Source organism: Babylonia areolata, chromosome 25 (assembly GCF_041734735.1).
Source record: "Babylonia areolata isolate BAREFJ2019XMU chromosome 25, ASM4173473v1, whole genome shotgun sequence".
Lineage (NCBI taxonomy): Eukaryota > Metazoa > Mollusca > Gastropoda > Neogastropoda > Buccinidae > Babylonia > Babylonia areolata.
In genome coordinates this window covers 9,702,447-9,719,907 of record NC_134900.1, presented here as the reverse complement: position 1 = coordinate 9,719,907, position 17,461 = coordinate 9,702,447, and the positions used below count along the sequence as shown (strand labels likewise).

Sequence of the window (17,461 nt, the reverse complement as noted above, 5' to 3'; positions counted from 1 at the left end):
AACGGTAGATATATCAGTGACTGGGGCATCACATGGTAGATATATCAGTGACTGTGGCACCACACAGTAGATATATCAGTGACTGTGGTATCACACGGTAGATATATAAGTGACTGTGGCATCACACGGTAGATATATCAGTGACTGACTGTGGCATCACAGCAGATATATCAGTGACTGTGACTGTGGCATCACATGGTAGGCATATCAGTGACTGTGGCATCACACAGTAGATATATCAGTGACTGGGGGCATCACACGGTAGATATATCAATGACTGTGACTGTGGCATCACAGCAGATATATCAGTGACTGTGGCATCACACAGTAGATATATCAGTGACTGTGGCATCACACAGTAGATATATCAGTGACTGTGGCATCACACAGTAGATATATCAGTGACTGTGACTGTGGCATCACACAGTACATATATCAGTGACTGTGGCATCACACAGTAGATATATCAGTGACTGGGGGCATCACACAGTAGATATATCAGTGACTGGGGGCATCACACAGTAGACGATATACACCAATGCGAGACAAGGGCCGGAAACTACACGTCATGTTGACTGCGACTGAGGTGCCCTTCCCTCACCCATGCACCCCACTCCCTCTCTCTCTCTCCCACCCTCTCCCTTCACCACCACCTTCCTTCCACACGAGCAGGAGTGGCGGGAAAAGAACGGTGCTGTGCAGTGAGGCTGAAGGAGGGGGTGGGGGGCGGAGTGGAAGGATGTGCCCGGTGCCTTGTGGTCGCTGTTTTCATTCTCTCCACTTGCCTCCTTTTACCTGAGGAGGAGGGCAGGAAGGGGTGAGGAAGGAGGAGGAGGAGGAGGAGGAGGAGGGGGTTTAAAAGATGTGGGGTGGGTGGAAGGGAGGTGGAGGTGGAGGTGGAGGTTCTGGGTTCTCACAGCCATCAGAGAGAGAACTTCGCTCATAGCCTGTGTCTTCTCTCCGCCTTCACTCTGCTCGTGAGTGCAAGGTGGTAACGGTGCTCCTGTGTTTCACTGTGACAGAGTTGGTGTTGTTCCGCTTTACTGTGACAGTGTTGGTGTTGTTTCTCACACAGTGACAGTGTTGGTGTTGTTCCTCACACAGTGACAGTGTTGGTGTTGTTCCTCACACAGTGACAGTGTTGGTGTTGTTTCTCACACAGTGACAGTGTTGTTTTTGTTCCTCACACAGTGACAATGTTGTTGTTGTTCCTCACACAGTGACAGTGTTGTTCCTCACACAGTGACAGTGTTGTTGTTCCTCACACAGTGACAGTGTTGGTGTTGTTCCTCACACAGTGACAGTGTTGGTGTTGTTCCTCACACAGTGACAGTGTTGTTCCTCACACAGTGACAGTGTTGTTCCTCACACAGTGACAGTGTTGTTGTTCCTCACACAGTGACAGTGTTGTTGTTGTTCCTCACACAGTGACAGTGTTGGTGTTGTTTCTCACAGTGTGACAGTGTTGGTGTTGTTTCTCACACAGTGACAGTGTTGTTCCTCACACAGTGACAGTGTTGTTCACAGTGTTGTTCCTCACACAGTGACAGTGTTGTTCCTCACACAGTGACAGTGTTGTTCCTCTCACAGTGACAGTGTTGTTCCTCACACAGTGACAATGTTGTTGTTCCTCACACAGTGACAGTGTTGTTCCTCACACAGTGACAGTGTTGGTGTTCCTCACACAGTGACAGTGTTGTTTTTGTTCCTCACAGAGTGACAGTGTTGTTGTTGTTCCTCACACAGTGACAGTGTTGTTCCTCACACAGTGACAGTGTTGGTGTTCCTCACACAGTGACAGTGTTGTTCCTCACACAGTGACAATGTTGTTGTTCCTCACACAGTGACAGTGTTGTTCCTCACACAGTGACAGTGTTGGTGTTCCTCACACAGTGACAGTGTTGTTCCTCACACAGTGACAGTGTTGGTGTTTCTCACACAGTGACAGTGTTGTTCCTCACACAGTGACAGTGTTGTTGTTCCTCACACAGTGACAGTGTTGTTGTTCCTCACACAGTGACAGTGTTGTTGTTGTTCCTCACACAGTGACAGTGTTGTTGTTGTTCCTCACACAGTGACAGTGTTGTTCAAAGAAGAAGGCGCGTCTTTCCAACCAATGTGAATGGACGTGTATTCATGGAGAAATGCAGAAAGATGAAATCTGTTTCCCGTCCTTGGAATAACAGTTTAGTTTCGTGGAAGTGGTTCACAATTCAGGTCATGCAACTTCTTTCCGTACCTTCTTAGCGCACGTAATTCAAGTACTGTCACCGTGTTTGCGCACGTGAAGTAACCCCTTGTGCTACCTTCTTAGCGCACGTGCATCGGTACTGGCCTGGAGAGTGACGTGACAGCGGGAATGTTGTGTGAAGAGCAGAGTTCCCTCAGTGTGTCGCCCAGTGATCGTTCTGTGTACCACGTGTTAACAAGCAGCAGAGAAGAGTGACCGTGTGTGTGTGGTAGGGGGTTGTGGTGTGTGAAGGGTGTGGTGGGGGGCAGGAACGAATCACAGGATGTGAACCTCAACCATCCTCCATCTTCCTGTCTCTCTAGATCCATGAAGACAGGACAGTGCAGGTGTCAGAAACCATGAACTCCGGACAGTGCAGGTGTCAGAAGCCATGAAGACAGGACAGTGCAGGTGTCAAAAGCCATGAAGACAGGACAGTGCAGGTGTCAAAAGCCATGAAGACAGGACAGTTCAGGTGTCAAAAGCCATGAAGACAGGACAGTGCAGGTGTCAGAAACCATGAAGACAGGACAGTGCAGGTGTCAAAAGCCATGAAGCCCGGACAGTGCAGGTGTCAGAAACCATGAAGACAGGACAGTGCAGGTGTCAAAAGCCATGAAGACAGGACAGTGCAGGTGTAAGTCATGAAGACAGGACAGTGCAGGTGTCAAAAGCCATGAGGACTCAAGCCGTGTCCTGCTGTGTGCTTGGCCTGTTGCTGGCGGCTCTGTCTTTCCACCTGTGTGGGGGGTGGGTGAGGACGGGGGGCAGCCCAGACCAGACCTCCCCCTCCCCTCCTCCCTGCCCCCAGCCCTGTAACTGCTCCCTCTCCCCCTTCCCCTCCTTCGCCGCCCCGCTATTCACGCTGCGCTGTGCGGGGGAGGGGGAGGGGGCGGGGGGTCGGTTCACGTGGCCTGTCGTCACGTGCAACGCCACCCAGGCCCTGGTGATGCCCCACAGTGACCTGACCTCCCTGTCCCCCCTCCCCCCGCTCCCCCACCTCCGTGTGCTGGATGTGTCCTCCAACCGGCTGACCTGCTCTAGCTGTGGGCAGGTGCTGCCTCACCTGGGGATGCTGGTGCGCCTCAACCTGAGCGGCAACGTGGTGCAGGTGGTGCACAACGACACCTTCCGGGGCCTGGCGGACCTGGAGGTACTGGACTTGTCCCGGAACGGCCTCACCCTCCTCCACCCACACGCCTTCCGCGGGCTGCTGCAGCTGAGCGTGCTGCGTCTGGAGCACAACTCGCTGTACCGCCTGGATCGGGCCTGGCTGGCGCCGCTCGCCTCCCTGCAGGAGTTGTACCTTTACGACAATCACCTGGGGGACGTGGAGGGCTTCACCTTCACCCACAACCCCCTCCTGCTCCACCTGGACCTGTCCAACAACGCCATCAGCGCCGTGTCCGACAACGGCTTCCTTGGCCTGCAGAGGGTCAAGGTGCTCAACTTGTCCTTCAACGACCTGGACACGGTCCCTTCCCGCGAGCTGCAGCGACTGAGCGGCGTGGCCATCCTGCTGATGGACGGCGTCACGGTGCGCGTGCTACAGCCTCGAGCCTTCAGCGGGCTGCCCGTGTCCTCCCTCTCCCTCTCCTTCCTTCCCCACCTCACCCTTGTCAGCCGCGCCGCCTTCTCCAACCTCACCCGGCTGCGCACGTTGCAGATGCATGACAACTACGGGCTGGTGTTCATCCACCCGGGGGCCTTTGAGCACGTGCCGGCGCTGCACCGACTGGCCCTGCACAACAACGGGCTGGTGACGCTGTCCTCTGATGTAAGGGACTCGCTGCCCAGCTTGGACGAGCTGCACGTGTACCACAACCCGCTGCACTGTGACTGCGGCATCCACTGGCTGCGCAGCGACATGGTGGCCATGGACGGAGGGGGGGTGGAGGGGGGTGGTGTGGGGGGCAGGGGGGCCTACATCCGGCACTGGGACAAGCTGGAGTGCAGCTCTCCAGGCACCGCCGCCATGGTGCACGTGGCCCTCCACCCCCTCCCCCCCTCCTGTCCCCCCACCTCCCTGCCCTTCTTCTCGGACAGCTATCACGTGACTGTAGGGGACCAGGTGGTATTGGTCTGTCAGGCCCTGGGCGTTCCCCCTCCCTCCCTCACCTGGCAACTGCCCGATGGACACGTAATCAACGGCACCACGAGCCCGGGTCAGGACGGGGGTCAGGGTCAAGGTCGGCGGGTGTCAGCGGACGACACGGTCTTGACTCTGCCCGCCGTGGGGCTGCAGGATAAGGGAAGCTACTCGTGCCGTGCAGAGAACGGACTGGGCTCAGACACCAGCTCCACGCTGCTGCACGTGCACAACCAGGACCTCCGGCTGACAGTGGTCAGCGCCTCCGGCACGCGGGTCACCGTGACCTGGGAGGGCTCCGTGCCCCACCAGCAACTCGGTCACTTTCAGCTGCGCTTCTGGCAGATCGGGGTGGAAAGCCGGGTGCACAGTGGGGTGGATGGCGGGATGGACAGCGGAGTGGATAGCGGGGTAGATAGTGGGGTGCACAACGCAACAGGGCGGGTGGACCTGGAGGCGGACATGGCCAACTGCACGCTGACGGACCTGCGGCCTGTAACGTCGTACCGCCTGTGCCTGGTGTTCCGCAAGCTGTTCACTGTGCATTGCCTCAACGTCACCACGGGGAGGCGCGTCACGCCGGACTTGACCCCCAGAGCCGGTGACGTCAGCAGCGCCGTGCTGGGTGCGGGCGCCGTGCTGACCCTGGTGGTCGTCCTGGTCCTTGTCCGCTGCCTCAGGCGGCGGGAGAGGCGGCGGAAGGAGCGGGAGCAGCGGCGCGACTCCCTGGCTGAGGACAAGGAGATGGAAAAGATCCTGCTGGAACCCATCGACCTCCGGACCCCAGACTCCCCGCCCTCCACTCCCCGCGCAGCCCTCCTGCCCAGATCATACGTCTAGGGCACGGCTGGGGCACAGGTGGGTACAGGTGGGCACAGTTGGGTACAGGTGGGGGTACAGATAGGGCACAAGTGGGTACAGGTGGGGGTACAGATGCGGCACAGGTGGGTACAGGTGGGCACAGGTGAGGCACGGGTGGGTACAGATAGGGCACAGGTGGGCACAGTTGGGTACAGGTGGTGGTACAGACGGGGCACAGGTGGGTACAGGTGGGGCAAAGGTAGGGCACAGGTAGATGACAGGTGGGGCACAGGTAGAGGACAGGTAGGACACAGGTGGGGCAAAGGTAGGGACCAGGTAGAAGACAGGTGGGACACAGTTGGGGCACAGGTAGAGGACAGGTGGGACACAGGTGGGGCAAAAGTAGGGACCAGGTAGAGGACAGGTGGGACACAGGTGGGGCAAAAGTAGGGACCAGGTAGAGGACAGGTGGGGCACAGGCAGAGGACAGGTGGGGCAAAGGTAGGGCACAGGTAGAGGACAGGTGGGGCACAGGTAGAGGACAGGTGGGACACAGGTGGAGCACAGGTAGAGGACAGGTGGGGCACAGGTAGAGGAAAGGTGGGACACAGGTGGGGCAAAGGTAGGGCAAGGTAGAGGACAGGTGGGGCACAGGTAGAGGGCAGGTAGGACACAGGTAGAGGACAGGTAGGACACAGGAGGGGCAAAGGTAGAGGACAGGTAGGACACAGGTAGAGGACAGGTAGGACACAGGAGGGGCAAAGGTAGGGCACAGGTAGAGGACAGGTGGGGCACAGGTAGAGGACAGGTAGGACACAGCAGGGGCACAGGTGGGTACAGGTGGGCACAGGTGGAGCAAAGGTGGGTAATGGTGGGTACAGGTGAGGTGGGTACAGATGGGACACAGGTGGGTACAGCTGAGGTGGGTACAGGCGGGCACAGGTGGGTACAGGTGGGGTACAGGTAGGATGCAAGTGGGGCACAGATGAAACAATAAACTGGAATCCCTTGTGCAGCATGCAATAAGTGCACGTCAAAGAACCATCTGCAAGAAAACAGTTGTTTCTGGATTTTTTTTCCTTTTCTTGTGGGTTACTTTCTGTTTGAACAACGTAGTTCACATCACGTGGGTTACTTTCTGTTTGAACAACGTAGTTCACATCACGTGGGTTACTTTCTGTTTGAACAACGTAGTTCACATCACGTGGGTCACTTTCTGTTTGAACAACGTAGTTCACATCACGTGGGTCACTTTCTGTTTGAACAACGTAGTTCACATCACGTGGATCACTTTCTGTTTGAACAACTCATCACGTGGGCCACTTTCTGTTTGTACAAAGAAGTCTTACATCACGTGGTTAACTTTCACCTCCAGTGCACGTGGTTCATAGCCACAATCGTCAGTGTTTTATGCTAAGTTATTGAAGTAGAAAGATTGATTTATTGATTGGTTGGTTGATTGATTGATTGATTGATTCTGTTTTTAGTTTACAAACTGTGGAGGTGTGGCCGAGTTTGCAGTGTGCCAGACTAGGAAGCGAATGTCCACCAGTTCGATTCCTGCACTTTCTCCTCCATTGGAGGACTTTGTGTGGTGATCTGGGTGATAGTCTTTCAGATGAAACAATAAACTGGAATCCTGCTTGTGCAGCATACAATAAGTGCACGTCAAAGAACCATCTGCAAGAAAACGGTTGTTTCTGGATTTTTTCCTTTTTGTGTGTGTGAAAAAACCCATTTGGACAGCAAAAACAAAGTACACTTGCTGACAGCAAAAACAAAGTACACTTGCTGACAGCAAAAACAAAGTACACTTGCTGACATCAAAAATAAAGTGCACTTGCAGACAACAAAAATAAAGTGCACTTGCAGACAGCAAAAACAAAGTACACTTGCAGAAAGCAAAACAAAGTACACTTGCAGACAGCAAAAACAAAGTACACTTGCAGACAGCAAAAACAAAGTACACTTGCAGAAAGCAAAACAAAGTACACTTGCAGACAGCAAAAACAAAGTACACTTGCAGACAGCAAAAACAAAGTACACTTGCAGACAGCAAAAACAAAGTACACTTGCAGAAAGCAAAAACAAAGTACACTTGCAGACATCAAAACAAAGTACACTTGCTGACAGCAAAAACAAAGTACACTTGCTGACATCAAAACAAAGTACACTTGCTGACAGCAAAAACAAAGTACACTTGCTGACAGAAAAAAAAGGTGGCGTTGCACTGTGGCGACATGATTTCCACAGAGACAGCAGCCTGAATTCCGGCTACACAGAGATATGTGTTGTGACAGTGCGACACGACACAACACGACACGACACAGAGATATGTGTTCTGGCAGTGCGACACGACACGACACGACACGACACGACACAGATATGTGTTGTGGCAGTGCGACAGGACACGACACAACACAACACAACACAGATATGTGTTGTGATAACACAACACAACACAACACAACACAGAGATACATGTTGTGACAGTGCAACACAACACAACACAGAGATATATGTTGTGACAGTACAACACAACACGACACAACACAACACAGAGATATATGTTGTGACAGTACAACACAACACGACACAACACAACACAGAGATATATGTTGTCACAGTGCAACACAAAACAACACAAAACAGATATATGTTGTGACAACACAACACAACACAGAGATATATGTTATTACAACACAACACAACACAACACAACACAACACAACACTGAGATGTATGTTGTGACAGTGCAACACAACACAACACAACACAACACAACACAACACAACACAGAGATACATGTTGTGACAGTGCAACACAACACAACACAGAGATATATGTTGTGACAGTACAACACAACACGACACAACACAACACAGAGATATATGTTGTGACAACACAACACAACACAGAGATATATGTTATTACAACACAACATAACACAGAGATATGTGTTGTGACAGTGCGACACAACACGACACGACACGACACGACAGAACACAATACGACACGACACAAAAAGTACAACTGTATTGCTAATGTTCACAAAGAGAGCCTTTTCTTGGATTGGCTTTCGTGTCTGAAGACGTTTGACTTTTTTTCAGAAATGTTTTCTTGCTATTTATTTTCTTAAACCCTAAGAGTGTTTAAAGAAATGTTGTTTAATTGTCATTCATTTTCTTAAACCATAACAGTGTTTGAAGAAATGTTTAATTGGTATTTATTATAATGAATGTCACCACCAGTAAATAAATGTATTGCATATATTCATAAAGACAGATTTATTTTTTCATGCAAATTAACTGATTGATGTTATGTTACTATTTGATGTAAAATGATTTTCCTTATTGCTATTGTACGAGGGCCGTATTGATCAGTTTCATCATGCATCCATGTTGGCATACACATGAAATATAATTTTTGGCTGTAGCTTGATGAAGCCTTATGTACAAGAAAGTGTGTCTTTACAAGTGACTGAGAACGTTGATGTTTTTGACTTTTTGCATTCATTATCAGTTGTTTCGCTTGTCAGTTTAACGACTTCTCTTCTACGAAGTCCTTTAAAAGTAATTTCCTGTAATTGTATTTAGATTTTTTCTTCTTTTTTTCAAATTTCACCCACATTTCACCCTCATTTGCCCAGTTTCCCCCAGCACTCCATTCATTCACATCTCCCACCCCTTCTAACCGATAATACTCAAATGTATTCATAAATACTTTAACAAAATGTCTTGAATCACCGATATGTGTGACGGGACATTAAACAAAATTCCTCCTACCCATGAAATGACTATTCCATTTCATTGATGCGTTCTCCCTTAGCTTTCACGCATTTTACCATTCTTTTAAACCACGTGTACATTACACCCGATCGTGATGATTTAACTGTACCTAAAATAACGTTCTCGAAGAAAGCTCGAGCGTCTGAAGCACTCTGGAACTGCCTTCCTCTCAGCTGTCGCTTGTCCAAAGGGAACATGAACCAATCCCAATGGACAAATCCAGGAACTATGGGGGTTGTGGGTGACCAGCTGTACACACTGGTTTCTGTCAGAAAGTGGAGTTGCTGATGCAGTGTGTGCACTGGCATTGTCTTGATGCAGCCCGTCACATAGGGTTCCAATTGTGGGTCACTGGCTGCACCGTGCCTCAGACAGTGAGGTAGACAGTGGCTGACACACCAGTCTGAGGTCGCTGTCTGCACCATGCCTCAGACAGTGAGGTAGACAGTGGCTGACACACCAGTCTGAGGTCGCTGTCTGCACCATGCCTCAGACAGTGAGGTAGACAGTGGCTGACACACCAGAGGTCGCTGTCTGCACCATGCCTCAGACAGTGAGGTAGACAGTGGCTGACACACTAGTCTGAGGTCGCTGTCTGCACCATGCCTCAGACAGTGAGGTAGACAGTGGCTGACACACCAGTCTGAGGTCGCTGTCTGCACCATGCCTCAGACAGTGAGGTAGACAGTGGCTGACACACCAGAGGTCGCTGTCTGCACCATGCCTCAGACAGTGAGGTAGACAGTGGCTGACACATCAGTCTGAGGTCGCTGTCTGCACCATGCCTCAGACAGTGAGGTAGACAGTGGCTGACACACCAGTCTGAGGTCGCTGTCTGCACCATGCCTCAGACAGTGAGGTAGACAGTGGCTGACACACCAGAGGTCGCTGTCTGCACCATGCCTCAGACAGTGAGGTAGACAGTGGCTGACACACCAGAGGTCGCTGTCTGCACCATGCCTCAGACAGTGAGGTAGACAGTGGCTGACACACCAGTCTGAGGTCGCTGTCTGCACCATGCCTCAGTGAGGTAGACAGTGGCTGACACACCAGAGGTCGCTGTCTACACCATGCCTCAGACAGTGAGGTAGACAGTGGCTGACACATCAGTCTGAGGTCGCTGTCTGCACCATGCCTCAGACAGTGAGGTAGACAGTGGCTGACACACCAGTCTGAGGTCGCTGTCTGCACCATGCCTCAGACATGAGTGTTCCTGTAGCTGTTCTCTGGTCAGACACATCATGAATGTTCCTGTAGCTGTTCTCTGATCAGACACATCATGAATGTTCCTGTAGCTGTTCTCTGATCAGACACATCATGAGTGTTCCTGTCGCTGTTCTCTGGTCAGACACATCATGAGTGTTCCTGTCGCTGTTCTCTGGTCAGACACATCATGAGTGTTCCTGTCGCTGTTCTTTCTTCAGACACACCATGAGTGTTCCTGTAGCTGTTCTTTCTCCAGACACATCATGAGTGTTCCTGTAACTGTTCTCTGGTCAGATACATCATGAGTGTTCCTGTAGCTGTTCTCTGGTCAGGCACATCATGAGTGTTCCTGTAGCTGTTCTCTGGTCAGACACATCATGAGTGTTCCTGTTGCTGTTCTCTGGTCAGACACATCATGAGTGTTCCTGTAGCTGTTCTCTGGTCAGACACATCATGAGTGTTCCTGTAGCTGTTCTCTGGTCAGACACATCATGAGTGTTCCTGTAGCTGTTCTCTGGTCAGACACATCCTGTAGCTGTTCTCTGGTCAGACACATCATGAGTGGTCCTGTAGCTGTTCTCTGGTCAGACACATCATGAGTGTTCCTGTAGCTGTTCTCTGGTCAGACACATCATGAGTGTTCCTGTAGCTGTTCTCTGTTCAGACACACCATGAGTGTTCCTGTAGCTGTTCTCTGGTCAGACACATCATGAGTGTTCCTGTAGCTGTTCTCTGGTCAGACACATCCTGTAGCTGTTCTCTGGTCAGACACATCATGAGTGTTCCTGTAGCTGTTCTCTGGTCAGACACATCATGAGTGGTCCTGTAGCTGTTCTCTGGTCAGACACATCATGAGTGTTCCTGTAGCTGTTCTTTCTTTAGACACACCATGAGTGTTCCTGTAGCTGTTCTGTGGTCAGACCCACCATGAGTGTTCCTGTAGCTGTTCTCTGGTCAGACACATCCTGTAGCTGTTCTCTGGTCAGACACATCCTGTAGCTGTTCTCTGGTCAGACACATCATGAGCGACCCTCGTGCTGGCAAGGAGTTCCACATTGGTTTTGTTTCCAAAGAAGTGTTTGTTGTTATTACCATGACATATTTGAGATTAACGAGCACAATATAATATTGTCACCACATTATGAACTCTGGTTTGTTCTGCATATGAAGATGAAATGATACTTATAAACATCTCTAATAGCATACGTCAACTTCGCTGGTTGCTCATCCAGTACATATTTTTGTACAAAGTTGCGTATTGCATAATCTCCACTTCGAGAGATATCTTCCATCTTACTTATCTTCTGTCCTTCATATCTACATCCCTTCCAGCTCTCTCAGATCTGGGGAAAAGCTCCTTCGAGTCCCCAAAGTCGCTTCAAAGACATTTGGTCAAAGGGTTTTCGGTACCATGCACACTGTATCTGGAATTCTCTTCCTGTGGATCTCCGTTACTCGCCAACTCCGTCATCTTTCAAAACTAGTTTAGAGCCTGACTTTTTTCTTTTTGTTTGTTTGTTAGCGTGTTTGTTTTCCTCTTTGGAGTCTTCATGTAGCGTGTGTGCTTGAAGATGTATAATTTCTCTAATTTCTCTCTCTCTCTCTCTCTCTCTCTCTGTGTACACACACAACACAGCACATCACAGCACAGTATGATACAGTGTGTATTTCTCCTTTGTCTGCATTGCAGAAAAGCACATGGGTACTGCATTACTGATGTCCACTGACAAAGAGTGCCATTTTAATCAATAAAGTTGTCTTTAAAATGGTAACAATGTTTGTAGAAATGTTTAATTGTCATTATTCATTCTCATTGCATATCACCACCAATACGAATTTTTATACATACTAACTGTGATGAATAGTGTGTCGCTAATGATTTTAAAGACCTTATGATTATTGTTATTATGTTAACACCAATGAGTTTTGTATCACTATTGTTTCCAAAGAGATTTTTATTATCATTGCCATGACATGAATGATATTAAATTAAGGTACACCGCGTAATACTGCCATCAAATGATGAACTTCGAGTTGGTGCTGTATACAGATATGTAGTGATGGTTACATTAAACACGAATGATATTATGCGGTGGTGTTGCAAAGAGATCATTATCTTTATTGTCACTGTGCGTGTGTGAGACTGTCGTGAGAGAAATCTCCTTGCTTTGGCTCCGTATACTGCAATAGAAATACGGTGGGTTTTTTTTTAGTATCAGTATCATTTGATTAACATCTGATTCATTTTGGATTCTGTATTGCTGATGTGAGCAAAATCTGTCTCTTTATTCATAATGCAGTTGTGAATGTGGAAAGATATTGTGACATACATATACATTTATTGTGACATACATGCACAGACATAAAGCACTTATGCGCATTTATAGTCTCCAACTCTTGACCAACACGCACACACACACACACACACACATAAACACACACACATAAACACACACAAACACACACACACACACACGCACACACACACACACACACACACACACACTTAGATAGATAGATAGAGAGAGAGAGAGAGAGAGAGAGAGAGAGAGAGAGAGAGAGAGAGAGAGAGAGAGAGACGTTTATCCACAGTGTGGGTGTAAGAGAGGAATGAAGTGCTTTTACGCCACATCAGTGACAAATAGCATGCAGGTGTGAACGTCATCCCAAGAGCCACTGGTGTGGGTTATATGTATATGTATATATATCAAATGTATATGTATGTACATTAAATACACAGTTGACCTACCAGAGGGGAAGAAACACCCGGAAATCACCAGCAAGGGCGGCTCCACTCTGATTGAGCTCACTGTGCCATACGAAAGCACATCAACAGTCTTGCCAGCAGCCTGAGAGAATCTGGCTTCCAAGCCAAAGTCCTCGCCATAGAGATTGGTGCAAGAGGGTTTGTGGGCGCATCTGCCTACAGCCTCATGAAACAGCTGTGGATTTCTCATGGCAGAGAGAGGACATGGGCTCTCAAGGCAGAAGCAGCAGAAAAGAGTTCCAGCTGCATCTGGTCTAGGAGGAATGAAAGGACTAAATTTCCCTACTCAAACTAGGCGTACGATGGCTCAGTGATTAAAACGTCTGCCAGAAAAGGTGACTCAGTCCTGAGTGAAGTGGCGACCACCCTGGAGGCGCGGGTTCGAACCTGATGAGGACCAGGAAAAAAAAGAAGAAGAAGAAGAAGGAGAAAAAAAAGGCGGCAATACAAGGGCATCCAGGAGTCATGACCTGGGTGCGGCCTGGCCCCCTTAAAGTGTGAGGAGTTAAACACTTGACGGAGGGAGGCTTCTTCTCTGAGGACCTTGTACTGTCCAGCTCTCCCTTGAGTTTCTTATCACTACACACACACACACATACACACACACACACACACACACACACACATGCACACTAAGTATGTAGGACAGTGACTGTGGTTGTATATATTAAGTATTGCAATAGTGGTTAGACATACAACTACCTGTGTATTCAATGAACTCAAATCAAATCAAGTAGGACTGTTGACATATTTGTCCATAAGGTGTGTATGGTATTAAAAAAAAATTCTTGATTGCTTTTCTGTACATCAAAATTGGATGAAATTTTACTCCATAAACAGCCTCCTAAATAAACGGGACTGGATTTAAACAGATCTACTCTTGGAATGGGGATCTTAATCTTGTTGGACTGATGGATTAGTGTGATGGGAAATCTATTTCTCAAAGATGGAGCGTGATTAGACATGATTTTATGCATAAAAAATGCTTTGTTTTATTCAAGTTTAAGCTTTAGGGGAAGAATATTTAAGTGTCTGTAGTCGTCAGCAGTCAGTGATGAAGATTTCAGGAAGGACTGATTAAGGAGCTCGTCTATGTAGATTCATTAAAGGTTTAAATACATTATCGCCAGCTGAATCCCTGAGTGTATACGCATAGTTAATATGTGATTCAATATAAGCGAAAAGAATTATTTTTGACAATGTTAATCAAGAAAATGTTTAATTCTGGATAGCTGATCAAATCGTTTTAGATGGAGTTTTGCATAATGATATAATATGATTAGACCAAGATAAGTTGTTATCAATGGTGACTTCAGAGAACAGTAAAACAGGACTTCATCCTCACAACAACAGCAGCAACAACAACACTCACCATCATCAGGGATACAGTCCACTGTCAGCTACCGTGTACCTCACAGATTTCACAGAAGTTCACACTCCAATGAAAACGAAGTATTCAGTCAGCAGTATCAAAAAACACAACACAGTTTAACTCAGTACGGCCAGTCCTCTCTTCTCCTCTACACAGACCCCTCGGATGTCCAGTGGGTGTCTGAATGACCCAACCTTTAGCTTCCGTCGTCAGAATTGTGGTATTCTTTGTCAACATTCACGCCTTCAATATAAGAGCCTTCCGCTTGCAATATTTTGATGATGGTAATTGGGGTGAAACGCTGTTAACGTCGTCTCTTTCGCCGTTCGTATGGAAAGAGTTAACCAGGTCAGCAGCTCTCTTCTGTCACACTTTCAACAGGAGCTACTTTCTTCTTTCTGTTCTTCTTCCCACCTCACAGCTCAAACGAAGAGCTTGCTGCTGGCACGAAAACAACGCGGACTCCAATCCAACAGCAAACCGCTTTCCTTGAACTCTGAAGCCTGACTGCCGATTGAAAGTCTGTCCAGGCCTGTGTCCAGTTAAAACAGTCACCCGTGAAAGAGTCGTGTTTCACGTGCAGCACGTGCAGAAAGTGTGAGTGGGTGTGGTTGGGGGTGGAGAGAGGGCTCTGCTTGCGCAAGTTGTAAGAGCGTGATCAGCCAGACCACCCGTGAGATGAGCAAGCAGTGATGTCCGTCCTTACCACAGGGAAAAGATAGCGCACTGTCATACCGGGGTGGACGTTCGCTCAATCCTCACTGCTGTCTGTGTTCAATCCTCACTGCTGTCTGTGTGGCTGTTCAATCCTTGTTGCTGTCTGTGTGGCTGTTCAATCCTCACTGCTGTGTGGCTGTTCAATCCTCACTGCTGTGTGGCTGTTCAATCCTCACTGCTGTCTGTGTTCAATCCTCGCTGCTGTCTGTGCGGCTGTTCAATCCTCACTGCTGTCTGTGTTCAATCCTCACTGCTGTCTGTGTGGCTGTTCGATCCTCACTGCTGTCTGTGTTCAATCCTCGCTGCTGTCTGTGTGGCTGTTCAATCCTCACTGCTGTGTGGCTGTTCAATCCTCACTGCTGTCTGTGTTCAATCCTTGCTGCTGTCTGTGCGGCTGTTCAATCCTCACTGCTGTCTGTGTGGCTGTTCGATCCTCACTGCTGTCTGTGCGGCTGTTCAATCCTCACTGCTGTCTGTGTTCAATCCTTGCTGCTGTCTGTGTGGCTGTTCAATCCTCACTGCTGTGTGGCTGTTCAATCCTCACTGCTGTGTGGCTGTTCAATCCTCACTGCTGTCTGTGTAGCTGTTCAATCCTCACTGCTGTCTGTGTAGCTGTTCAATCCTCACCGCTGTCTGTGTTCAATCCTCACCGCTGTCTGTGTTCAATCCTCACTGCTGTCTGTGTGGTTTCAATCCTCACTGCTGTCTGTGTAGCTGGGTCGAAGGGCAAGTTAACAACCAGCCGACTGTTGCTGATGCTATTACAACTCCTCTGCTGCTATTGCTGCTGCTACTACAACGTTTAGACTGCTATTGCTGCTGCTGCTGCTACAACGTTTACACTGCTATTGCTGCTGCTACTACCACCTTTACACTGCTATTGCTGCTGCTGCTACAACCTTAGACTGCTATTGCTGCTGATGCTACTACAACCTTTAGACTGCTATTGCTGCTGCTACAAGTACCACTGCTGGTGCTGTTATTATTACGCATCCACTGCTAATTTTGCTACCAAACACCATTACTATTGATTGCGCAGCAACTACTGCTTGTGTATACGTGTTTGCGTGTTTGCGTGCGCGCTCGGGCGCGCACGCGCGCGAGTGCGTGTGTGTGTGTGCGTGCGCGCGATGAAAAGACGTGCAAGAAAATGAATAGTACAGATGCACAATATTTGTATATGCATGACAAATTCACACACACACACACACACACACACACACACACACGCACACATACACACACACACACACAACGCGCGCGCGCGCGCGCGCGCACACACACACACACACACACACACACTATCTCTCTCTCACGCACACACACTCTCTCACATTTTCTCTCAACACAACTACCTTTTATAATTTTATTGAATAATGTTTATAAAAGTACCAGACAACACATACTTGTTGTGGCAATGTAGAAATACATGAGCCCACGGTTTAGCATTGTGTAATTGTTACATGTACACATGTTAACTGCTACATGTACTAGCAAACGTTACATCAATACTGTGTGTGTGTGTGTGTGTGTGTGTGTGTGTGTGTGTGTGTGTGTGTGTGTGTTAAAATGTGTTCTATAAATTGCATGATTATAGTCTCAAAAGCATCACCCATGGTGTGGATGTGGGTATGTACCCAGCATCAGTGACCTCATGCCAAAAGGTCGCACTGCACATCCACCATTAACTGTGTCCACATTGTCCTCCTGTGACCTGTTCATATTTCCAGGGACACCCAACGAAGAGGCACAACCAGAACCTCAAGGCCAACCTCAAACGGAGCAAACACTCAGCCATGGCAAACTGCTGCTGACACTCAGTAGGAGCTGACGTGTCCCGACAAACACTACAACCAGGACGTTTGAAGGAGACTGCCGCCAGCTGCTGGAGACGGGTGACACAGAGTTGTCTGCCCCTGCCCTGCCTGCTGGCGTTCCTTGTCCCTCCTGTGACCCTGTGTGCTGCAGACCTCTGGTTGTGAAGACATGTGTGTCCACCGGCCATGTTTACTGCAGACCTCTGGTTGTGAAGACATGTGTGTCCACCGGCCATGTTTACTGCAGACCTCTGGTTGTGAAGACACATGTGTGTGTCCACTGGCCATGTTTACTGCAGACCTCTGGTTGTGAAGACACATGTGTGTCCACCGGCCATGTTTACTGCAGACCTCTGGCTGTGAAGACATGTGTGTCCACCGGCCATGTTTACTGCAGACCTCTGGTTGTGAAGACACATGTGTGTCCACCGGCCATGTTTACTGCAGACCTCTGGCTGTGAAGACATGTTTGTCCACCGGCCATGTTTACTGCAGACCTCGGGCTGTGAAGACATGTGTGTCCACCGGCCATGTTTACTGCAGACCTCTGGTTGTGAAGACACATGTGTGTCCACTGGCCATGTTTACTGCAGACCTCTGGTTGTGAAGACACATGTGTGTCCACCGGCCATGTTTACTGCAGACCTCTGGTTGTGAAGACGTGTGTGTGTCCA

General features: G+C 49.0%; 1 protein-coding gene across 6 annotated transcripts; it reads left to right on the top strand.

Annotated features, from left to right (window-relative positions):
- The first annotated feature begins 860 nt into the window (after window positions 1-860).
- On the top strand, window positions 861-16,934 carry LOC143299806 (uncharacterized). 6 transcript variants are annotated; one of them, XM_076613259.1, is made up of 4 exons: window positions 861-988; window positions 2,076-2,327; window positions 2,554-5,177; window positions 6,608-6,943. In XM_076613259.1, exon 3 carries the CDS (start codon window positions 2,907-2,909, stop codon window positions 5,157-5,159), a length of 2,253 nt encoding a protein of 750 aa, XP_076469374.1. In that variant the 5' UTR covers window positions 861-988; window positions 2,076-2,327; window positions 2,554-2,906; the 3' UTR covers window positions 5,160-5,177; window positions 6,608-6,943. The 6 variants fall into 6 exon arrangements, with proteins under 6 accessions (XP_076469374.1, XP_076469375.1, XP_076469370.1 ...); XM_076613260.1 differs by lacking the exon at window positions 6,608-6,943 and adding an exon at window positions 16,701-16,934 and having other exon boundaries at window positions 2,076-5,177; XM_076613255.1 differs by having other exon boundaries at window positions 2,076-5,177.
- Window positions 16,935-17,461: the final 527 nt, after the last annotated feature.

What these genes read in the sequence shown, in the direction of transcription:
- LOC143299806 (XM_076613260.1), top strand. Translation starts at nt 2,907, where the DNA reads ATGAGGACTCAAGCCGTGTCCTGCTGTGTGCTTGGCCTGTTGCTGGCG.